At 43.7% G+C, this 21,928-nt stretch overlaps 1 protein-coding gene across 1 annotated transcript in view; it reads right to left on the bottom strand.

Annotated features, from left to right (window-relative positions):
- The window catches only part of LOC142075747 (CUGBP Elav-like family member 4), a 719,152-nt gene extending 716,653 nt beyond the window's left edge, over nucleotides 1-2,499 (bottom strand). Inside the window, exon 1 of the mRNA XM_075137566.1 lies at nucleotides 2,164-2,499. Coding sequence (XP_074993667.1) covers nucleotides 2,164-2,443 — 280 coding nt within the window. The 5' untranslated portion in view covers nucleotides 2,444-2,499. The remainder of the gene's footprint in view (nucleotides 1-2,163) is intronic.
- Between the last annotated feature and the right edge of the window lie 19,429 nt (nucleotides 2,500-21,928).

The following is a 21,928-nucleotide window of genomic DNA, read 5'->3' on the forward strand; positions in this document are numbered from 1 at the left end:
TAAAGTTAGCGCATAGATTGATTAATTAGAGGCTTAAGATAGAACATAACAAAAGAATAAAATCTCATCAAAAAATCAAAATAACCTCCCCCCACCACAAAAATCCTTTATCGAGGTGTTAGCTCAAAGATTTCCTCTACACTATGTTGAGTGATTCTCTTCAGTGTAGCTTTTACTGTTGTTATTTTTATTTTACAGAAAGCTTAGATAATTTTTGCAAACACATGCGCGCACACACGAGCTCAGTGGCTACTCTCACTATGCCTCATCTATTAGACGAAACCTCCCAGGACCTTTCTTTCCCTGTGCTTCTTACTGTTATTTTTAATGTTATTATTAATAATTATTACAGTACGGATGTCATGTTGAAATGACGAACATCATGTCAGACCTTGATGTGGCTTCTAGGAAGCTAGTCTGAAAAGAAAGCAAGGTTCGAAAGGGCTACACTGATGATTGTAAATATGAGAAGGGTGTTTGGAGCAACCGGCAAGAAAGGAAGGAAGAAATATCCTATAACTTGGACTGAGTCCCTGGTCCCCGAGCCCTGAATATTTTCTCTAGCCTGTGCAAAACTGGTACTTTGCACTGTCAGGGTATATTTTCATTCACATTTCCTGAGGGTGGAAGAGAGGAGGAGTGTGAGTGGGAAGGGGGAAGAGATGCCTGCTAAACATGCCGTTAAGTTCAAGATTTACAACTCGCCAAGGCATCTGGAAAGCTGGGAAGCCAGTAATGCCATTACCAGTGACTCTCCCTGCCAGGAGTCCACCAAGCTGGAGTAGACACTGATACTGAACCTCTCCTGTAACAGATGCAACTTCCACTCCCTCCGTGGCCCCCTGCAAAACCCTTTCTCCTCCTGCACTAAATCTGAAGTCACACCCCAATCACTTCTGATGTGATCTTTTTATTTTCTTTTTTTTTTTTTTAATAACTACATATCTAATGAAATAAACACACACACACACACATATATACAGAACCTGAGTTAATAAAGTGGCTCGCTTCGCTCCTGGGTCTCTCCTGCTCCTAAGCGGGGCTACCATGCAAATTATCTTCAACTTCCTCTCTGCAAGTCCTACTTTCCTACCCGAGGATCCGAGCATCTCTCCCCCACTACACGCACCCTCCCCCACCCCCAAAACCTAGCATCATCTAATCTGAAATGCACCTCCGGAGAGCCTAAGCTAAGCAGGGAAAGGAGCAGGCAGAGATGGAGCGAGCGAGGCATCGCATGGGGAGTACGTCTCCACTGCCTTTAAAGAAAACCTAAAAAGTTCCCGGGATGGACTTCGGGCACATTAAAGTAGTGCTTGGAATATGCCTGCTCAGAGACTTCTCCCCTCTGGAACTAAAGTGCCACCCATCCCTCCTGGTTCACCCTCTCCAACACACACACACACACACGTTGTGATTTTGTACACCCCCCCACACCCCGCTTGAGATAGGCTTTTTTATTGTTGTTTATATTCCTGTTCCCACACTGAACAAAACCAAAATGAAATACCCTCCCCGGAGCAACTCACTCTCCTCCGCCTCTGGCTTTGGAGCGGACTACAAATAATAATTGTAACAGCAGTCAAAATAAAAATGTAAAAAAAAAAAAAAAAACCCCAACAAAAAAAAAAAAAAGAAAGAAAGAAAGAAAAAGAAAAGGCGCCGGTGCCAGATACACAACAGTTGTAAAACAGGGGCTTCCCAGCTCCGCGCAAACACACGGACAGACACACGGACACACGCACCCCCAAGATAAACCAAGGAGCCCTCTCCCGCCGTTCAGCACCACCCGCCAGCGGACAGCTGCCTGCCGCCCCGCCGCCGCGCCGGCGCTCGCCTGGGCGCCCCGGCTTTCGCAAGTGGCTGCGTCTCCCCCCCCTCCCCAAAAAAAGAAAAAAAGGGGGGGGCGAAAGAAATACAAATACTAAGAAATAAACCAAAGGGAGCTGACTGCCTTCCCTGCTTCTCTCTCTTCTCTTTCCAGGAGGGTCTATTATTTCTTTCCCTGCCCCCCCAGCCTGCCGCCTCCGCCCCCGGGCCAACCAAAAATGAAATAAAATGAAATGAAATCGAAAGGAAAGAGAGAAAGAGAGACCCAGAGAGGGAGCGGGAGCCTGCCTTCCTCTCCCGATCTCTCCCGGGAAAGTTCAGGAGGTAACTCACCTTTGTGCATGCCAGTGAACCTGTCCTTCAGCACCGTCAGTTCATAGATCTTCCCGAACTCCTCGAAGAGCGGTTTGAGGTCTTTCTCGTCCAGGTTACGGGGGATCTGCCCAATAAAGAGCTTAATGGCATCGTGGTCCTTCATTGGGATGGTGGATGGGTTTCCGGGACTATGGTTTAATCCGTTCATATGCCCGTTGGTGCTGGGGTTGCTGTGATTGCTACTCAGGCTGGTATTGTCTGGTTGTCCGTTTGCTAACGTGGCCATCTTTATATACATAGAGAAAATCTTCTTTCCTTTTTTTCCCCCTCTTCTTTTCTCTCTCCCTCCCTCTCTCCCTCTCTCTCTCTCCCTCTCCCTCGCTCTCTCGCTCCCTCTCCCTCTTTCACACACACACACACACTCACACACACACACACTCCTCCCTCTCCGTCTCTCTCTCTCTCTGGGTCTGATCTGATTTTTTTTTTACATTGAAGATCTGTGTCCTTTCCGTTTAAACAGGCTGGATCGGTTCAAATTCCCAGCCAGACTAGGGGGTGGGGTGTGAGTGTGTGGATGTGTGTGTGTGCGGGGAAGGGAGGCTGGGGGTGGGGGATTGCTTTTGCCTCTACTCTGGCTAAACCCCCTCCTCCCATCCAACCACCCCCCTGTCTGTCTGCCCGGGAGAAGCTTAATGGTATCTTCCAACACAGCCCCTGGCTATAAATAGCACTAGGCGCATGGCTCTTTGAGAGACAGTCAATTTCTATTGTGCCAAGTGAGCAAAGGGGAACGGTTGCGTTTTTAGGACCAATGATGATGATTTTTTTTTTTTTTCCTTTTCCTTTGCAAGCCCTCCGATCAATCGCTGTCGTTATAATTTCAGTGATCATCGGGAAAACTGCCTTTTTATTTGAGAGGGGGAAAAAAAACAAACCCAAGGTGTTCTGACTTCTTCCTATTATGATGATGTCTCTTGTTTATTATTTACTCTTATTACGATTTCGCAATTGATAATAAAAGCAGTTCAGATACGGACGAATCCTCGGGCTCAGAGGTTGCTTTTGCTGTTGTTGTTGTGGTTGTGATGTTACAAGCTCTCTACTATATCTGTTCTTGTTGCATCTAAAAAAAAATGCATGCTCTTTAAGCTCTTTTTTTTTTTTTAATTATGCTGATGATGATGACATCAAGCTAGGAAAGGCGCAAACTGTATTATTGTAGCTCTTTGGAGGGAGACGAAAAATATCGAGATGACTATTGTTAATTTTCATGCTGCCGATATTCATTTTACGTACAATCAGTGCGGGCGTTATCTCCTATACTAGCTGCGTGTGGTGTGTGTGCGTGCGTGTGTGTGTGTATGTGTATTGGAAGGGGATTGATTAGATAAGATTTTCTTGCCCGACTTTCAAGCCATCAGGATATTCTGTCTCTCTCTGATGGAAACATAAATCGTATTTTGTAGTCATCAGGGATCGGGAGTTGCTTGTCCGAACAATGCTCTCTAGACAAAGTGTACTGTATGGTGGAAATGAAATCAGCTCTCCTTTCATAGCATCTGGGGGTGGGGAGGGCAGGGACGCTCGGATTAAGGACACAACTCCCCCTTGCCCCCCAAATAATAATATCAGTAATCCCGGCAGTAACAAAACAAGGCTCTGCGTGTGCTCAGAGCAATTTTTCTTCCCCCCCCCCCCACCCGCCTTTCCCCCTGTTCCCATGCAAGCTGTGCGGGGATGAAGCTCGGAGCAACACTGGGAGCAGCCTGCGAGTTACCTGGCCTGAACCCCCCCCAACCCCGGCCGGGCTGCAGCCGCACGGCCCCCGCTTATCTCCCCTACCCCGGGGGTGCTCGCAACCCCCCGCCGGCCCCTCCCGCCGGGTCCGGGCTGCCCCCAGGCACGGCGGGGGCTCCCAGCTATTGTTCCCGGTGCCGCCGGCTGCTCCCCGCGGCGGAGGCGGCGGCGACCCCGGGGGGCGGGCTGGGAGCGGGACCCCTCCCGGCCGCCGGTCCCCCGGGAGCGCCGGGCAGGGCGCCGGTAACACGTGTGACTGTAAACGGAAGGGGCAGCCGTGGAGGAGGGAGGTTATTAGTTTAAATTTGCAACGTTCCTGCATGTTTTATCGACCGGGATTTATTTTTCTTTCAGTTTTAAAAACAAACAAACAAACAAAAAAGGAACAAAACCACAACACCCTTGTAGCAGCGTTCACTTTATTTGGCTTTTGTTTTAATAACAGAGCAGCAAGGCAGTGTCCTGCCCCGCCCCCCTTAAAAAATAAAAATAATTTCAGGAAAAAAACCCAACCCAATGCAGGTGGCTCAGCTATTGCAACTACTCCTGTGACTGCAAGTCCTCCCGTGCCTTAAAACGAGCGCCCCTGCCAGGAGACGAGGGCGGAGGGGCCCGATCCTGGGAGGGGGGGTCCGGGGCGGGAGCGGGGGGGGGGGGTGCGGCAGGGCTGTGCCCCTCCCCTGGGCCACCGACGGTCCCCGCAGCGGGGGGGGAGAGCGCGGCGGGCGGTGGGGCGGGGACGGGCCCGGCCCCGCCGGATCCCACCCCCCTCTCCTTCCCCCGGGGTCCGCACCTGGGGGCGACACCCGAGCAGAGCCCCCGGCAGCCCTCGCTGCCTTTTACGGCTCTTTAAATATCTTTCGCCGCTAATGGGGAGGCAGCTGCTGTCAGACGCCTAATGCCGGGCTGGTGGCAGGCACGGCGCATTGTCTGCTGTCTGACCAGGCATGCTATTTATTGGGGGTCTAAGGGGGGGATCTGTCTGTCTTCCCTTCCCGGGCACGCACTTACAACGTTTAAAGGCTAAAGACGCGGAGATCTGACAGCGCAGGAGTTGCGGGTGGGTAAAACCCTCAGACAGCCCCTCTCCCAAATTCCCAGCCCCGTGACTCACCTGCTTTCGAATTCTGCCTTGTGCCTTGGACTGTGATAAAAGAATGACAACAACAACAAAACCCACATGAAACAAAATCTTCCAGCATCCCCCCACCCTGAAACAGGACATTAAAAATCTTCATATCCGCTCTTTCTGAACATTAAAACCGTACCCGTGATAGAGCTGGGAAGGCTCACCGAAAGAAGACTTGTTAAACCTTTTTTAAAGAAGGAATATCCGCTATAGTGAAAAGTGAAACAGCATCCGGCACTGATCCATCCCAGGGATAGCTCTGTTAACACCTTGTCCGTGAGCAGGCCACTCTGCCTGCAATCACAGCTTATCCCAAATGAAAGCCAATTAAAAGAACAGGGCAGTGAAAAGAGTCATTTTGTTGCTCAGCGAGGGTGTCCCTTTTATAACAATATATATTTTTTAAAACTTTGAGTTGGTCCACGCCCCGTTTTCACAGAGCCGTTAAGTATAGTCATTTAGAAATGGATGCTGTTCAAGTACAGCCCCCTGGTGCACAGGCACAGCTGTGAGGGGTGGCAGGATGAAATAATACGGACACAAATATTGCTACAAGGGCTCTGAGATGAACACAGCTGCTGCTGTGGATGGAAATAAGCTATACCCCATAAGCACCTTTACACATGTACAAGGGGCTGTACTGGATTTTAAACAGATACAGGCAAAGGAGGAGTGAAATTGTTATCTATAAACCAGCCTTTGCCGAACAGTTCCCAAGTGAGAAATGTTCCCAGTGTAATCACAGTGGGTCCAGTTCAGCAATCCGTAAACAGGGGAGTCCACAGGAATTTTGTAAGAATAAGGTCTCTTGTAACAGGCTCCAGTTTCTCCCAGAGAGTAAAAATTATTTATCTGCTTGGAACCAAAATAAAACACTTAAAATTTTTTCCTTTTTTTTTTTTTTTTTAATGTGTCTACTTGCAGGAAAAAACCAACCCCCTCCCAAGCCCTCTTACAGCCCCATTTGCTCCTGCTCCTCACTCTGGTTAGTGGTTTTTTTGGGAACATAAACGCTATATATTTTGGAGTAGATTGCCAGCAATTTTTACCTCCCCAGAAGAAATGCTACCCCAAATCAGCACAGCTGGAAAAACGCACCGACGTTGCCAGGCCGGGAGCAGAGAGATGCAGCGGGACCAGCCACAGGTATACGCACACCTCGTGTGAGAAAGGGTTTGCAGACCAGGCTTTGGCTTTTAATGTGCCTTTCAAAGGGCTTGATTGATTGCTGTTAATCCTGTGAACAACTTCGGTGTTGTTAACAGGACTGCCCGCATTAGTAAAGGTACTCGCATGCATTAGTATGCTCCTCATCCCCATGACGTCAATAGACAGCTTTCCAATGACTTCCAGGAGAGCTGGATCAGGCCCTCGCTAGCAGCAAGTTTTTAATGAACACGGTTTGGTGCAGGGGAGGGGGGCACAGTGATACATCAGTCCTGACTATCTTCATTCTCCAGGAAACGAGCAAGTAAAGAAAGGCAGGAACAGGCCGAAAGGTTGCTGGAGGGGGATTCTTCTGCTGAACTTCAAAAGCGGTAGCACACGGAACCATCATTCGCTGAATGATATAAAATAAATTGCAGGCAAGTTTTGTTCCAAATAAATAAACAATACGGGTGAATTTTGGTTTTAAATAGTCCTTTATCCTTCTTTAGATCTAGGTAACTATATCAGCCCACATACTCCCAGATTCCCTGCTAGCTTATTTTATTGAGATTTTTCCAAATAAAACATGAGACCGTTGATAGCAAAGATACACATTCTGATCACAATTCAAAGATACAGCTCCCAGCTACTATGAAAGGGCCCGATCCTGCCAAGTCTTCTAACTCAGCTGGGATTGTTTACTTCAGCTTGTTGGGCTTTCTAAGGGGTGCTGACAGGATCAGTCTATCAGCTGCGTAATCAAATAACATAATTGAGAGCTGCATGTGGGCCTCTAATTCATCTACCAAAAGGAGAGGGAGCATCATCCGCTAAACTTCGGGTGAGAACCCAAGCATCAGGGGACGGGCATGATCCTGAAAACCTGAATCTGCACTGTTGTTAATCAGTCTGCTGTGGTCAGAGGGATTATTCATCTGAGGAAGGATTACTCATGTGAACATTTGCAAGATTGGTCCCTGAATTAATGCGTGAATCAGTGTGGGTTGTTTTTCTTTTTTTCTTCTTTTTTTTTTTTTCTTCCCCTCTGCCTTAGTTAGAATCGAGAAGGTTGATTGAGGAGAGAAATGAAAAAATATTTGCATCCAAAGGAGCTTAGTACAGGATTGTAGTCAACGTAGGCAACAAAAGGTATCACTGTAATAAAAAGGGAGCTTTGTTTATGGAGGCCTTTTGTTATTAAAGTAGCACTGGTGAGTTTCAGGTGGTAAAGTGAAGGCTGCATAGAAACTGGGGGTTAATAGAGGACAGAAAAATAGAAGAGAGCGTGTATGCGTGTGTTCGCATGTATGTTTAGACACAGGATTTGTGCGGATACATACATACACATCATTACATTCCACCCAATGGATTCTGCTACTTAAAGAGAGCTCTCCAGAATATTCCTATTACCCATGCTGTGAACACTGTAAACATGTTGTATTAGTCCTTTGAAAAGAATATCGAGTTTATTATCTCCCAATCCCTTTTTCATAATATGTATGTCCCTGTACATAATGAGTAATGAAAGCGGGCAAGCTTGTATTGTAGGCACAATAATGTTTCATGTTAATATGGTCCTTTTCATCATCAAATCATTGTGCAATCATTAACAAATTAATGCTCACAGCGCCCCGGTGAGGAAGGGAGATTTCAGTTTAATAGGATCTGGTAGCACCACCAATTACAAAGGTTGCCTGAGACTTCCTATAATAAAATCCTGTTCAGTTTTGATAAACTGCAGATGTTTGGGCTGAAATTCTCTGAGTTGGGTGCCTGCATTCAGTTCAAATTCTTCAATTATTTCTGGAAAATTTCAGCCGGAGCTGTTTTGTCCCTGAGAACAACCCAGAGGAGAACTGGGCTGGTTTGAACAGAGTCAAATGAGATGTTTTGTAAAGCTCTCCTGTCCCCATGCTTTACAGCATGATACTAAGAGCTGACAGGAGGTGAAGCTCTTTCTCAAGTCTTTTTGCTATCTCGGGGAAAATCTGCCCCAAAGTGGCCAATTAAAAGCCTTGGGAAAATGGCAGTTCTCACACGCTCACTAGAGATGCAGATTTCCGAAACCAGATTCCCCAGTGACTCGGCTCTCACCGAGAACGCTCCAGCAGAGACAAGAGTTATTCCTGTCATTGCAGCACTGGCCTGGGACAGGCCAGGAAAAATTGGAGTCTGGATACCTGAGACAAAAGCAGGGAGTCTGTCTTCCCTGTGCTTTCGGGGACTAACAGGGAGATCCAACAGTGAGACTAGAGCAGAAATTAAAAAGAGACAGCTGGGAGGAATTCAGGCAAGCTGGAAAGACGAAGGAGGTTGGAGTACACTGGGATGGATTGAGAAGAGACGCAAATGGGGAACAGGCTAGGGTTCAGAGTCAAAGGTAGTATCTGTACTAGCAAATGAACCAGGTCCAGAGCATAGGTTTTAAGAAATTTATTAATTGCCTTGATCTTAGCACAGTCTTTGGCATGGGTCTGGCCCATATCAGCCTCCCAGGCACCTTCTGGGTGCAGTTTGGAGGTCATCACAGACCAGTAAGGTGTTTTCAATAAGCATCACAGACAAGGATAATGTGATTTTTGGGAAAAGAGAGTTTAGCATATGGGTATGTGGTGCCATGCCATTTGGACCCAGGGTTAAAGAATTCTCCAGTTATTTATTTGCATTGACCCAGTTAGCCCTGGAGAGCTTGAGAGGAAAGGTTGTGCTGTGGTGCAGCAGTCTGCTTCTCAGTAGGAAGAGTCTGGAAAAATGGAGAGAAATGGGAGGGGAGATAAATCTAATGGGGAACCGCCTGTGGCAGAATAACAGGGAAAAGGGAGGGATTAATATACTGAATGCAATGTAAGAAAACATTGGAAAATAAACTGTGGGAAAGCACAGAGGATCTGAGAGCTCAGGAGGCTGGTAAACTCAGGGACAGGGCACTGGAAAGCTAAGGCAGGGAAAAGAGACAGATTGAGAAAGAGCCAAAAAGTGAAACTGGTTACGGGACTGGAACTGGGAGGGGGAATACAGAGTGAGAAGGGATCTGAGACAGGGATGACTTAAAAGAACAAGAGGTCTTGCCGGGAGGAGAATATCTGCCCACAAAGCCCACTCTCCTGTGTGCTTGAAATGGGAGGCAGAATCCCCCAGTCCTCTGCAGTCGCCAAACGGCACTGCACATGCCATCTACTCTGTGAGTGATCATGTAATTAAAGGCTGAATTAGAATGCATCTGTACAACAAAGGAAAATCCAGGTTGTGCACATAACCTCAATTCTGGGGGCTCTTAATATTTAAGTGCTTGTCTTTGCAACCAGAATAATTTCCTTTTAATTAGGGCTTGTGTGCATGTGTGTGTGTGTGTGTGTGCACGCGCTTGCATATATGTGTGTGCATATGTGTGTTCACAATTATATTTATTGATTAAGATGATGAACATGAGCCAATGAGCTGTAAGGAAAAAAATTAACTCCTTTTTTTTCTTTTTTTTTTTTTTTTTTTTTTTTGTATCTCCTGTTTGGGATTTGGGGACTTTAACTTAATTTAGGTTAAAGACAGATTTTAAGCCAGCTTTTTGGGAGCGTTGTCCGCCCAGAACTGTAGTCACAGTCAGTGCATATTCTTGAAAATCAGACCTAACTCTGAAATGGATTTTAAACAGCTAATTCATATTTCGGTACCCAACTGCTTGCTGAACTTTAGAGAGAACCAAGTGTGGAGATTAGGTGTGTGACGTTAGCATCCCAAGTCAGTGGTCCCTTTTCAAGTGGAGCTTTACAGCCTCAGGGGAAACAATGACAAAGTCACTGCTCAGATTCAGAACAGCCTGATACCCTGTGGCATGTTTTACTTCTGAAGCTATGCCCAGTCTCACTTTGAACGATGTATGTTGTAGGCACAATCTCAATATTGGATTTGTTTGCATAAATGAATACTTGTTTTACAAAACTCATTCTTGCTCCTATTTTATTCTCTAAGTAGCCAGAGGGAATGTCAGTCAGGGTCCAGCATCAATGCTGCTGATTTCACGTACCTCATTCTAATGCAGATGCATGGCAGATGACCAAGAGTTTACAGCGTGTGTTTTGGGGGGGCGGGCTGTGTGCGCACGTGTATGTGTGCATCCCACATATACACATGTATGGAAATGCTGTAGACAGAGAAGGAGGGTAGGCTGCAGCCAAATGTGCAAAAATGCTCCTCATCAGCTTTCTGTTAGAATTTCATAGTCTCCTTAAAGAATTTTTTTGTTCTTATTTTGTATTACCTCTCTCTATCTGTCTGTCTTTCTGCCTATTTCACTGTTTCTCTCTCTGTCTATCTATATATCTACAAATCTATCAGTTCTTTGCTGTCCGATAGACGATATCTCTACCTGCATTATTTGTTACCGGTGTTGCAAATATGCTCAGTTTCCTGAATGGTCGATTTTCTAAATCCATCCTAGAATTTATGAATGTAATAAATGTTAGATCTGGTCTTATACCTTTTTAAACTTCTATTTCTTATTATTTTTGTCTGTTTCTGTCCAGAATAGTAAGTCATCTATATCATGGGCCGTCTTCAAAAGGCCAGACATGCAGATGGAGGTTGTAAAGGAAATAAGCAAAGATATACAAACTGTCCAGGGCTTCAACAGTGAAGGGAAAGACTACTCACGGTTCTAGTTAACTGTTTAGCCAACCCAACATTAATAAACTTATGGAACAAATACAAGAGATCATCTGGCTGCTGTGTGTGCACACAAGTGTGTATTCTCTAGGAAAGCATAGGGTCTTGGTGACTTCAAAATGACTTTTCCACCTGGCAGCTGTTTTCTTCTCGGACACCCTTCCAGCATCTCAGGAAAACTGCGCATTGCATGTACCTCTCAGTGATCTTAAAGTAATAGTTATAGTGCGAGTGACAGAGTAATACAAAGATTCAGCCTCCATTTGTTTCGTTGACTGCAATAGAAGGGTGAAGAGGTCTTTTCCTGTATTTCCAGCTGGTGGGTTGTGCTGGGCCTGAAATTAGAACAGACAATTTTTCATCCTTTGTGCTTTCGGCATGTATTCATTTAATTTAGGAGCTCCAGTTACCTCTGTAGTTGATGCTGAAAGGTGTTATCGAGGGCTGTTCATCCTTCCAGATCTTTAGCTAAAGAGGAAATGGTAGATTTGAATTCAGAAAGTGGAAGTGCCAGATCTCTAGGAGGCAGCAGATGATGAGAAAAATGCTTAGAGGAGGTCAAAAGAGGGACTGGAAAAGGGGGAGAGAGAGAAATTGAGAGGGAATGCAGAGGTGAAGAGAAACCTGTAATTCACAGGGAAGGCAGGAGAAGGCAAAAGAGCTACACTTTCCTGGAAGAACTAGAAAAGTCTTGGTGAGGAAATGGATTAGGATAAGAAACCCAGATGTTACCAGAAAAGAACTGGGTTGCTAAGGAAAACGAGACCTTTCTGAGGAAGCTCTGAACAGGCACTTAGGGAAACTAGATATAACAGCTTGGAAGGGTAAAAGCATAAAGTCAAAGAGGTTGAGCATGGGGAGAAATGGCAAAAAAGGTGTAGGCTCTTCCAGAGTCCATAATGGAATGAGAGGCGTCTGAATCTTGCCATACTTCCACAGTCTTCAAATTCATCTAGGAGACTGACAAAATGTTCCAGCTCCACCCACAGTGGCTCCTCATGGAAACCTTCTATCGCTACCAGCTATCATGTTGTGACAGGAAATAATGCAATGAGTGTAAAGATGTCATGATCTTTGTGAATTTATCTACACCAAAAAAAAAGTACATAAGATGAACAGAGAAATTTGTGCATGCATTTACATACATATTTTAACATTGAAACTTAGGATATGCTAGTATTAGTTTGGAATACAGTTGGAAGTCAGGGTTTTTTGTGTGAAATCATGGGACAAGTTTAAATAAGAGTTTAAACTTCCTCCCACTGGACTGACTGGAAGATCTCCCATCAATATAAACAACAAGTCACCTCAAGCACATGGAAGAAGTCAGACGAAATACTGGTATCCAACGTAGGATCAGTTGAAGACTCAGAGTCAAAATGGGAAAGTTCCTGTCCCGTAGTTCTGCTTCCATGTGTTGGCTCATGCTGTGCTTCTTCTGGTGCACAGACAGAGAGGCACTAAGAAGAGAGCTAGGAGAGTCCTGCTAAGTCCCAGACTGACAGAATCAGACCTTGCTTTCCAGGGGAAATTTATTTTGAATAGAAAAGGCCTGGTCTTCTTCCCAGTTTGTGCAAAGGAAAGCAAATAATTATCTTTCTTCTTGGTTTTAACTGCAGGACATGCCCAACTGACTAATCAAAGGGATGCATCATGTCTGCTTACAATGCAACTTGAACAGAACCAACACCCCAATGAGTGGGACATGAAGGTGAGGCTTTGTCAAAGAGAGAAATGCATAGCAAATGGCAGCCATGTGTTATTACTATTGCCTATGAAATCAATGGGGAGAGAGGCTTCCTTAGCAAGGCACCCGAGAGAGTATTCTCCTCCCTTGAAGAACCAGGATCAGACCATGGGGAAATCACCTAGTTTAAAGATTTTACGTGGCTGAAAAACATTATGTAATGAGGTTATGCCCCTGCACATATCAACATATTCAGTATCTTTGGGGTTCAGTTGTTATGAAATGGAACATTTTTAGCAAAGAGATGTCTATCGTTAGGTGATCTTTTTTCCATCCACACAGCTGAATCAGTTGAACTTTTGTAACTCCATATGGCCTGTGAGCCTCAGGCCTGAACAAACTTGTTCTGCTGACACGTGGTCCAATCAAGCTGTAAGAGCCTGAAAGCTTGGTTGTCTTCCACAGTCATCTCAAGAGGTCAAATTAAGGCAAGAGCCTTGCTGGTGGCTTGTGAGCTTCCATTACAGACAGTGGACTGGTCTGGGTTTCAGAACACATACGAGTTTTTGCTTAACTGAAGATGTAGGTACAATTTTTGGTGAATGTATTTTGCAGGGAATTTGCTTTCCAAGGGAGCAAGTGCTGCTCTCCAAAGGCCATCACTTCCCTTTATCTTTGCCTCTCCTGTGCTTTACAGAAAACCTAGATCAGGTTTCACAGCCCTTCACAGAAAACCTCAGCTTTTTAATCTGAACGCAAGAGCTCTTTTAAGCAAATGTGAATTCTGTCTCAATGATTGGTATAAAATATCTTTGTCTATATTGGGTAAGGATCTGCTCTTTCATGCCAAACAGTTCAATAAGAAACCTTTCTGTTGTTCAATTCCTCTATTCTATTTTTTATGAAAATAAGAACTGTGTGAGGGGGAAAATTCTGCCTAAGCACATAAGACCCAAAGACACCATAGCCCCCAGCATGCACCTCAGTTTCAAAACACTAAGATTCATCTCAAGTGTTTCTAAGCATTGAAAGTTGCAAGGAATTCTTTATTATTATATCTCAAATATACACTTCAAATATATAAGTATACATTTTTAAAGAACTCTTTCGGCTGTCATTTCCCCTTTCCCTTCTTTCAAAGCACTCAATTTGGTCAGCAGCAGATTATATACCAAATCATCCCCAGTTATCATATCTCATTGATTTTGCTATACTTGCCATAAAGCATATTGAAGGTTTGAAAATCAGAACTCAATAATGTCAGGTGAGCTTGGGAGGGCAACGTGCCTTCTGAGAAACCAATTAATCAGCTGAACAATCTCAACATGCACCCTAATATTGACCTTAATATTCTGGGACATTTCTGCCACATAGGGCTTTCAACATTTTTAATTTCTATTGTGACATTAGTAGGATCATATTCTTCTCGTACTTAAGTTTGTGTAAACTGGAAGACACTCTGTTATCAATGGATTTACATGTGAGTTGGGGCCAGGCTGAGCAATATTAGTTCGCAAACTTAACTGAGTACAGAACAGCTTGTAGACCCAACAGTGTTTCTGTGTTCCTGAGCTCATATCAGGATGAGATTGAGGACTGTATCAAGGCTCCTGTGCCATGGTTTCCATGGAAAGAAAAGTGAGACATACAGTCTGGATGGGAACTATTGTGTGCTTTTTTCAGATCCCTCTGGTTTGGGCAATCAGGGGATTAGAACAATGATGATTTAACAAAAAAAAAAAAAAGATTGCTGGTCAGTTTGGACACAGTCTTTATATATGTTGGCCTAAAGCACTCAGTAGACTTTCCGAGGTTCCCCACATTTGCATTGTGCTGGAAGTGAGGGATGTGAATGATAAGAACTGAGTTTCAGTCCTCAGTCTAACGCTGTTCTCAGTAGGAACATCATGTATCTATGCTGATGTCCAGTTTCCCATTTGTACTGAGTAACGGACTCAGTAATGAAGAGTCATTCTATGTTTTTAATACTGATGAATTTAGATTTTGACTTATACAAGACCCCAGAAAACAGGAGGTGAACTTCCAACTGAACCTTTGGATGACATTTTCATTCCTGACTGGTCAAAATTAGCTGGTGGAGATGCTTTTGTCTATTCAACAAACAGAGTGTAACATGGCAAGACTCACAACCAGTCACTAACTCAAGTGAACTCCTAAAACTAGGTGGGAAAGCTTCAGTCCTAAATTCATAAGTGGTCCATGAGTGCACAGAGGAAAGGTCACTGTGGTGCGTAAATACCATATGACACATAGCAGTTTCCCTGGACACAGTAATTTCCTGGGAGATAATTTGCGTGATGATGGACTGAGGTGCCTGGGAATCTTAGCAACAATGAAACACTCTTCTACAATACCACTCAATGCTTGTAGATACAACGAATGCAAAGGGCTGAATGTAATGCTGTTGTTGGCCCTTATCCAGTTTTCTGATTGAAGAACAGTCTGGAATCGAGTACACACTCAATCAGCCAAGGTCCAAGATGGAGGAAAAGAAAGAAAAGACCAATACCGTCAGAAATGCATTGTGCAGTATGAGGGCTTGGACATGACAATAACAGGGTTTTTTAAAGAGGATGGAAGGTATGACGCTCTTGAAACCATCCTCTCAGAGGCTGTCCAGGGGGAAGTTCAGCATCCCTTGGCAACAAGGAAACAGATGAATAGAGAGTTAATAACGTTCCCAAGGCCAGCATTCTCCTGCTGAAACAGATTCTAATATAGAAGGCTACATGTGAGCTATTTTTGTGCCTACAATGACTGCTGTGTTTGCCTCCACTCCCGGCATTACTCTCATTGTACTGTATGTAAAGCACTTTGGGACACATTGGCTATGAAAGGAAGTTCAATTTGTGAAACCAAATTCTATTCTACCCTTAGTCACTGCACACTGAGCCGGGTCAGCTCTGCATTCATTTCACTTCTTTTTTTCAAAATTTACAGCTCCTGCCTGCCTTCAGAGTTACCGAAGAAGCATACACATGATTTTATAAGTCATACAGATATTATGTTTTTAGGTGTAAAAATATATACACGCTTATACATACACACACACACAGACTCTGTAGAAATGACTCATAATGAAAAGCAAGAGACAGGGGAAAAAAATATCAGTTCATGCCTTTCTTTGCTTGAAATTTTCTATTGCTTTTCTGCTGAATGATGTTCCTGTACTATCTACATAATGAGTACCCTCTTTCTTCAGATAATTAAAGACATGCTGCCCATATCCAGCTAAAATTATATATTTATACGTGGCGACCTTCTATTAATAAACATGTGAGATTGTTACAACTGAACAAAACCTCACAACTCTTCATTATTTCCCTCCACTTAGGCTGTTTATTATCCTTCTCCTTATGCATTTAGCACTGGTAAGAGATGCCAGCAAAACAGTCTCAGTAAAAGGACAAGGCAATGCAGCCTGTTGTCTCACACCTGGAGTCTGATGATTTGGACTGACTCCTTGGTTCTGATCTCTGGCGTGGCTGTGGGCCACTTTGCTTTGTGTTTCATGAGCATTATTTCCCCCTTACCTTGCTCCCACACACAATGTTTCTCAAGGAAACTTAATAGAAAACCATTGTCTTTTTCAAGGCCAAATACTTGCCCGTGGAATATCACTGATTGTCTCCAAACTGTGACCCTGTGCCCCCCCCCAGAGTATGAAAAATTTCTCTCTGAATGTGGTGGCTCATTTTGGATTCCAGTTTTGTGGTCTTCCCTGTAACATTAGAACCAGAGGAAGTTATGTTAGACCAACAGATGCATCTGGAAAAAAAAAAAACACAAACCAACCACCAAAACCCAAACCCAAAAAACTCAGTTGCATGAGCTTGAAGAAGACCTTGAAGAAATCTGATGGGTGAGGAAGTATCTATTGTTAGGTTTTTGTTTTGTTCTGTTTTGTTTTCCTTAGCAACATGGCTGGATTAATAAAAAGATTTATCTGCTTTCTACTTCAACTCACCTTACTCTTATGCTTAAATCATCCTCATTACAAACACAGTACCACCATAATGCATTGCACCTCTGGAAGAAGAAACAAGCAATACTCACCTCCGTAAAACAGTCTATAAGGAAATGAATATTTTCTTTCTCAATCTACAAAACACAAACACATGTTGCAGCCCGCCATCTTCTCTCTGTGCTAAGGAAGCTGACATCAACTGTTCTTGCTCCAGAACCAGTGGACTCAGGTGACCCTCAAGGAAGAATCGCTTGCGCAGAGCTGAAGAAGAAAGCTAGATTTTATTCTTTGGGTTTCCCATTAAATGAATACATGTATAGTATTCTCATACACATCCCTTACTTTCAGCATGACTGTGGTCAAGAAAAAATGCAGATAATGAAACATGACCAGTTCAAGTTTAAGCAATATGGTATTTACCTGTTTCCCACAGCCTGGCCTCAAACCCAAGCAAAAGGATTTGCTCCACTTCTTCCTTTCCTGCTCAGCATTCATCATTTCATCTCATCCTCCTGCTCCCCTGCTAAGGTGTAGGCTGGTTTTGATTTGATTTTTTCTTCCTTTTTTTCTCTATTTTGCTAAGTCTGTTTACAATCATTCCTTCTTCTCTTTCTCCTCTCTTCTGTAATCTTGGGCCCAGGAGTTCAGTTGTCTAAAGGCCTAGTTTGGTGTCCCTTGTTTTATTGTTTTAGCTCATTTGGTAGCCAAAAAACATTTCAATTCACATTTGACTTCCCCAATAAATCCTGTTATCCCTGCCCAGTTGCCAGCCTTCTCACTCACTGTCATTATTTGCTATATCCTATTTGCCCTAATCTAGTTATCTAGTCTTTTATCAGCTTATCTTACCAGCCCCCACCCAAGCAAAACTCCTTTGAATTCAGTAGCAGGCAAAGGCAAAGGCGCTCCTGTTCTCTTCAGAGTGGATAATTCAAAAACTCAGTGTGTGACAAGGCAGTTCTGAAAGAAGACTTTGAAAACATCCATGCCAAATAGCTCAGGACAGTGATTCTTCTCAGAGGCCAGGTAGGCTAAATGATTCCACCCAAGCCATGCAACAAGCAATCACCTAGGAGTAAGATCTCCGAGACTTTGCTCCATAACAGTACACTATATAGCCAACAAACCCCTCCATTCCTCCCGCAACAGGCAGCAGTATATTTCTATACTTGCCCACTTCCCAGCCTCTCCCAGACTCTTCCAGGTACTCACTGATGAAAAACACTCTGTTGGCAAAGAGCATTTTGGCAAACTACACACTGTGTCCCTATTTCCCATGAATAATATAATGTTTCTCATCCACCCTCATCCACTGTTACGTGCATCTGAGTCTGGACTAAAATTTTGTACTAAACTATTGCTTCTGATTATCTAAAAGGAACATCTTGAAATGTTTGAATTTTGTATGCAAAGCACCTTTCACATGCCGGGCCCTTTGGAAAATCTTCTCAGCAGTTCTGTGTGTTGAATCAATAGCCCAGAAGTGTGTTAGGTGGCAGTGCAATATTAGACGTGTCTTCCTCAGACGAGATATAAAATTGTGGTCCTAAGAGGCCAGAGATTGTTGAGAACAGTGTCTGTTTAACAACAGCTAGCAACCAGGCAAGGTTTTAGATCTGGAAGTGAAGGAAAAATCTCTCTTTCACTGATAATGCAGCATCAACACATGGAGTGTCAATGAGATTATTCTGTTTGGACTTTGGGTAGGACAGGCTGTGGGATCTTCAATAACTATCAGTAAGCAGGACTGGATTTGATATCTTGTTTGAAGGAAGGCATCTGCAAGATCACAATATCCTTCATGACCTCAGCAGAGCCCTGCTTGGTAACTGGCATGAACTGGAAAAGGAAAGAGGTCTTTTACTGACTCATTCCCATTTCCTGAGTCACTCGGGTTTCCCTTGCAGGTCTCCAACTAAGCATTATTCTAAGGTTGCATTACTGGCAATGCCATAATTAAAACTGGGTTGTGATACCTTATAATGTAAATTTCTCCTGCATTACACTTTAGTGATTGAATTATTTCTCCAACTTTTGGCTCAAATTCATCAAAAGAAAAATACGTTTTCTAACATATTTTTTCTCTTCCACATTAAAATATACTGATGTTTTTACTGAGAAAACCTTTAAAGACAACTTATCTAAAAATGTGAATATATTTATTTTTGTTTTTCAGATATTTTTTCAGCGCCCCCATTAATTTAAGACAATCTCTCCACGTTTCCTATTTCACCCTCTGACTCATCTTTAGTATTTCTCAGTCATCTGCTGTGTAGTGGGAGTTGAAATAATCAGCAGAAAAGTTGGGCTCTTGTATCTCTTTTTTTTTTTTCCCCTAATGTCATAATTGAATCAAGATATGCCAAGGAAAAATGGGGGACTCAACAAAGATGCTGTCGTGGTTTAACTCCAGCCGGCAACTAAGCCCCACACAGCTGCTCCCTCACTCCCCCCTGTTGGGATGGGGGAGAGAATCAGAAGAGTAAAAGTGAGAAAACTCGTGGGTTGAGATAAAGACAGTTTAATAGGTAAAGCAAAAGCCGTGCATCCAAACAAAGCAAAACAAGGAATTCATTCACTGCTTCCCATCGGCAGGCAGGTGTTCAGCCATCTCCAGGAAAGCAGGGCTCCATCACGTGTAGCAGTTACTTGGGAAGACAAACGCCATCACTCCAAACGTCCCCCCTTCCTTCTTCTTCCCCCAGTTTTATATGCTGAGCATGACATCATATGGTATGGAATATCTCTTCAGTCAGTTGGGGTCAGCTGTCCCCTCCTAACTTCTACTTACTGGTGGGGTGGGGTGAGAAGCAGAAAAGGCCTTGACTCTGTGTAAGCACTGCTCAGCAATAGCTAAAACATCCCTGTGTTATTAACACTGTTTCCAGCACAAATCCAAAACATAGCCCCATAGTAGCTACTATGAAGAAAATTAACTCTACCCCAGCCAAAACCAGCATAGATGCATTAAAAAAAAAGTTACAAATAAGCTACAGTGTTAAACTAAATGAATGCAGCAGAATCAAATTAATAGTAATGTTGTTTTTAAACCTTTGGCTGTTGTGGAGGCAACCAATTCTAACAACATAAGAGGGCACAATTCAACAGCTACGATCTAGGAGATGGAGATTCAATTTCCTCCTGAAGCACAAAACTCTCTGCGTGACTGTTTCTGTTGCCCATATGTCAGGGAAGAATTATAGCATCTCTTTCCTTCACAGGAACATTGGTAGGATAAATACATTGAGGACTGGGAGGCACTCAGGTCCAGACTCATCCCACTTAACTCCGACACCTGTCTGAGGAAACTAAAAAGAAGATTAGTTATTCAAGGATATATAAAGTTGAGGCAGAAGGACGGACATCTGCAGAAGGCGATTCAGCCTGCTGGAGATGTGAGTCACCTTCAGCAACTGTTTATCATTTTCTGTTGAACCCATAACAACTATGTACCTAGGGATGGGATGCAGTTGTCTGAACACAGGTATCCCGTGATCTTCCTACAGAAGCTAAGACATGTGCTTGGGACAAATAGATGTGACACAGGACTTCCAGGACAAGTGGGATGTCCCACAGCTTTCCATGACAGTGGATGTCTATGTTGAAACCACTGAATTTTGCTCAAAGTGTTTAACATAGGCAAAAAAATTTAGCCTCCGAGACAACACCAGTGAAAGCCATTTAGGAATTAAAAAGGGAAACTCTATTAGATGGAGAAACACCCAGTTGAAGACTTCTGCTGGGAGAATATTGTGGCTACCTTGGAAAGTGTGTCGAGCCTCAAAGGTACCTTTCCTGTTCTGTTTCCCCTCTTCTTTCAGCTTTCAGTTTCACCTAAATGGTTTTTTAGCTATAAGTTTAGCTAGGAATAAGTACAGGTAAAAGATGAAATGGGTAGCACTATGTTACATTACACGTGATTTTTTAATGGGGTGTTAGAGCAGTGACATTTCCCAACTAACCTTGAAAGTAGTGTTTTCTATACCTCTGTTCTACGACTGGTGACTGCTTTGTGTGTGCACGGGCATAGCTTTGTCCCTGAGCAGGTTTTACTGTGCTGGTGAAAGTATGGGTGATCTTGCAGCTCTGTTAAGAGGTAGCAAAGAGAACATGTAGAAAACATCTAGATCATCCCTGGAAATGCCGTGGAGGTGCTCCTTACCAACGTTTCCTGAGCATGTCATTCATCATCTTAGTCTCCCTCCTCCTCATTGCTCTAGCCTCTGAACATCCCCCTCATGTCAGATGGTTGCAGGTCTTAAGAAATTTAAATTAATAGGTTAGTTGTTGTAAGCTCCCTTACAACAATAAAGTCAATGGAGAGAGACAGAAAGCCCCACTCAATGATTCAGATCCAAGGTGGGCTGAATTCCTCTCCTGAGGTGCTGTGTCCATCAGCCTAGAACACCCCTGCACCCAATCTAGGTACTCCAGCTCAGTTGCAGCTGTGCAGGCCACAGTGGCTTAAAAAAATTATATTTAGAAACTCCAACAAATTCCTTTCGCACCACTGGAGATACAACCATGATGTATAATGTCATTCCCTCTCCATATCATTGGCTTCTTTCCCCATTTCTCAGCTCCAGAGCCTTGCCTCTGCCTTGCTGTATCTGAAAGATTATAAACTTTCTTCTCTGTCCTCTTGATTATTCCTTCCAACCGTGCTAATAGCTGACCAGCTTTCCACTGTACTGTAGCACAGTATATAATAACCTGCAATTATTGTCCATTTAGGCTTTCCCCTGGGTCTGCTTTATTCCTGCCATCAGTGGACCTGTACACCGCTTTTCTGCTGATTTTACTACCAGATTCATTGCTGCTGAGAAGAAAAAAAAAAATCACTGATGATCTACAACCTGTTATATAATTTTCCCGTCTGTTGTTCTTATCTTTTTTTTTCCAGTTCCTTGGCCTACTGTAGAGACTTTACAAAAATTGCTTTATAATAGGCCTTCCTCAGCTGTTGCATCCTGTTTTGTACTGGATTACCCCTTAAGTATTTTGCTGCTGTGTTCTGTACTTCTGTACAGCAGTAACAGTTTATGTGTTATCTGGAGGTCAGTGCACACAATAGCTCTGCTGCGTTTTCACCCTGTTTGACTTGGCTTCTCCACCCTCTTTTCTGCTCTGGACAGCCAAGGTAGCTAGAATCCTAGCTCGGATATTATAGTTTATTGTTTTTCATTTTCATTAAGAGATAGGAAATTATTACACCAGGGCTGACCTATTTCTTAGCATCTGCACATTAAATTTACTCTATCTACAGAGCATCTATCTCCTGTCTTTCTTCTCGGTCTTGGGTTATGCTCCAGGCCTGGGTTGGGTAGGCTAGTAAACCTTTCATCCAGTGATACTCTTGGACTAAAATGTA

This window comes from Calonectris borealis, chromosome Z (genome assembly GCF_964195595.1).
Source record: "Calonectris borealis chromosome Z, bCalBor7.hap1.2, whole genome shotgun sequence".
NCBI lineage: Eukaryota > Metazoa > Chordata > Aves > Procellariiformes > Procellariidae > Calonectris > Calonectris borealis.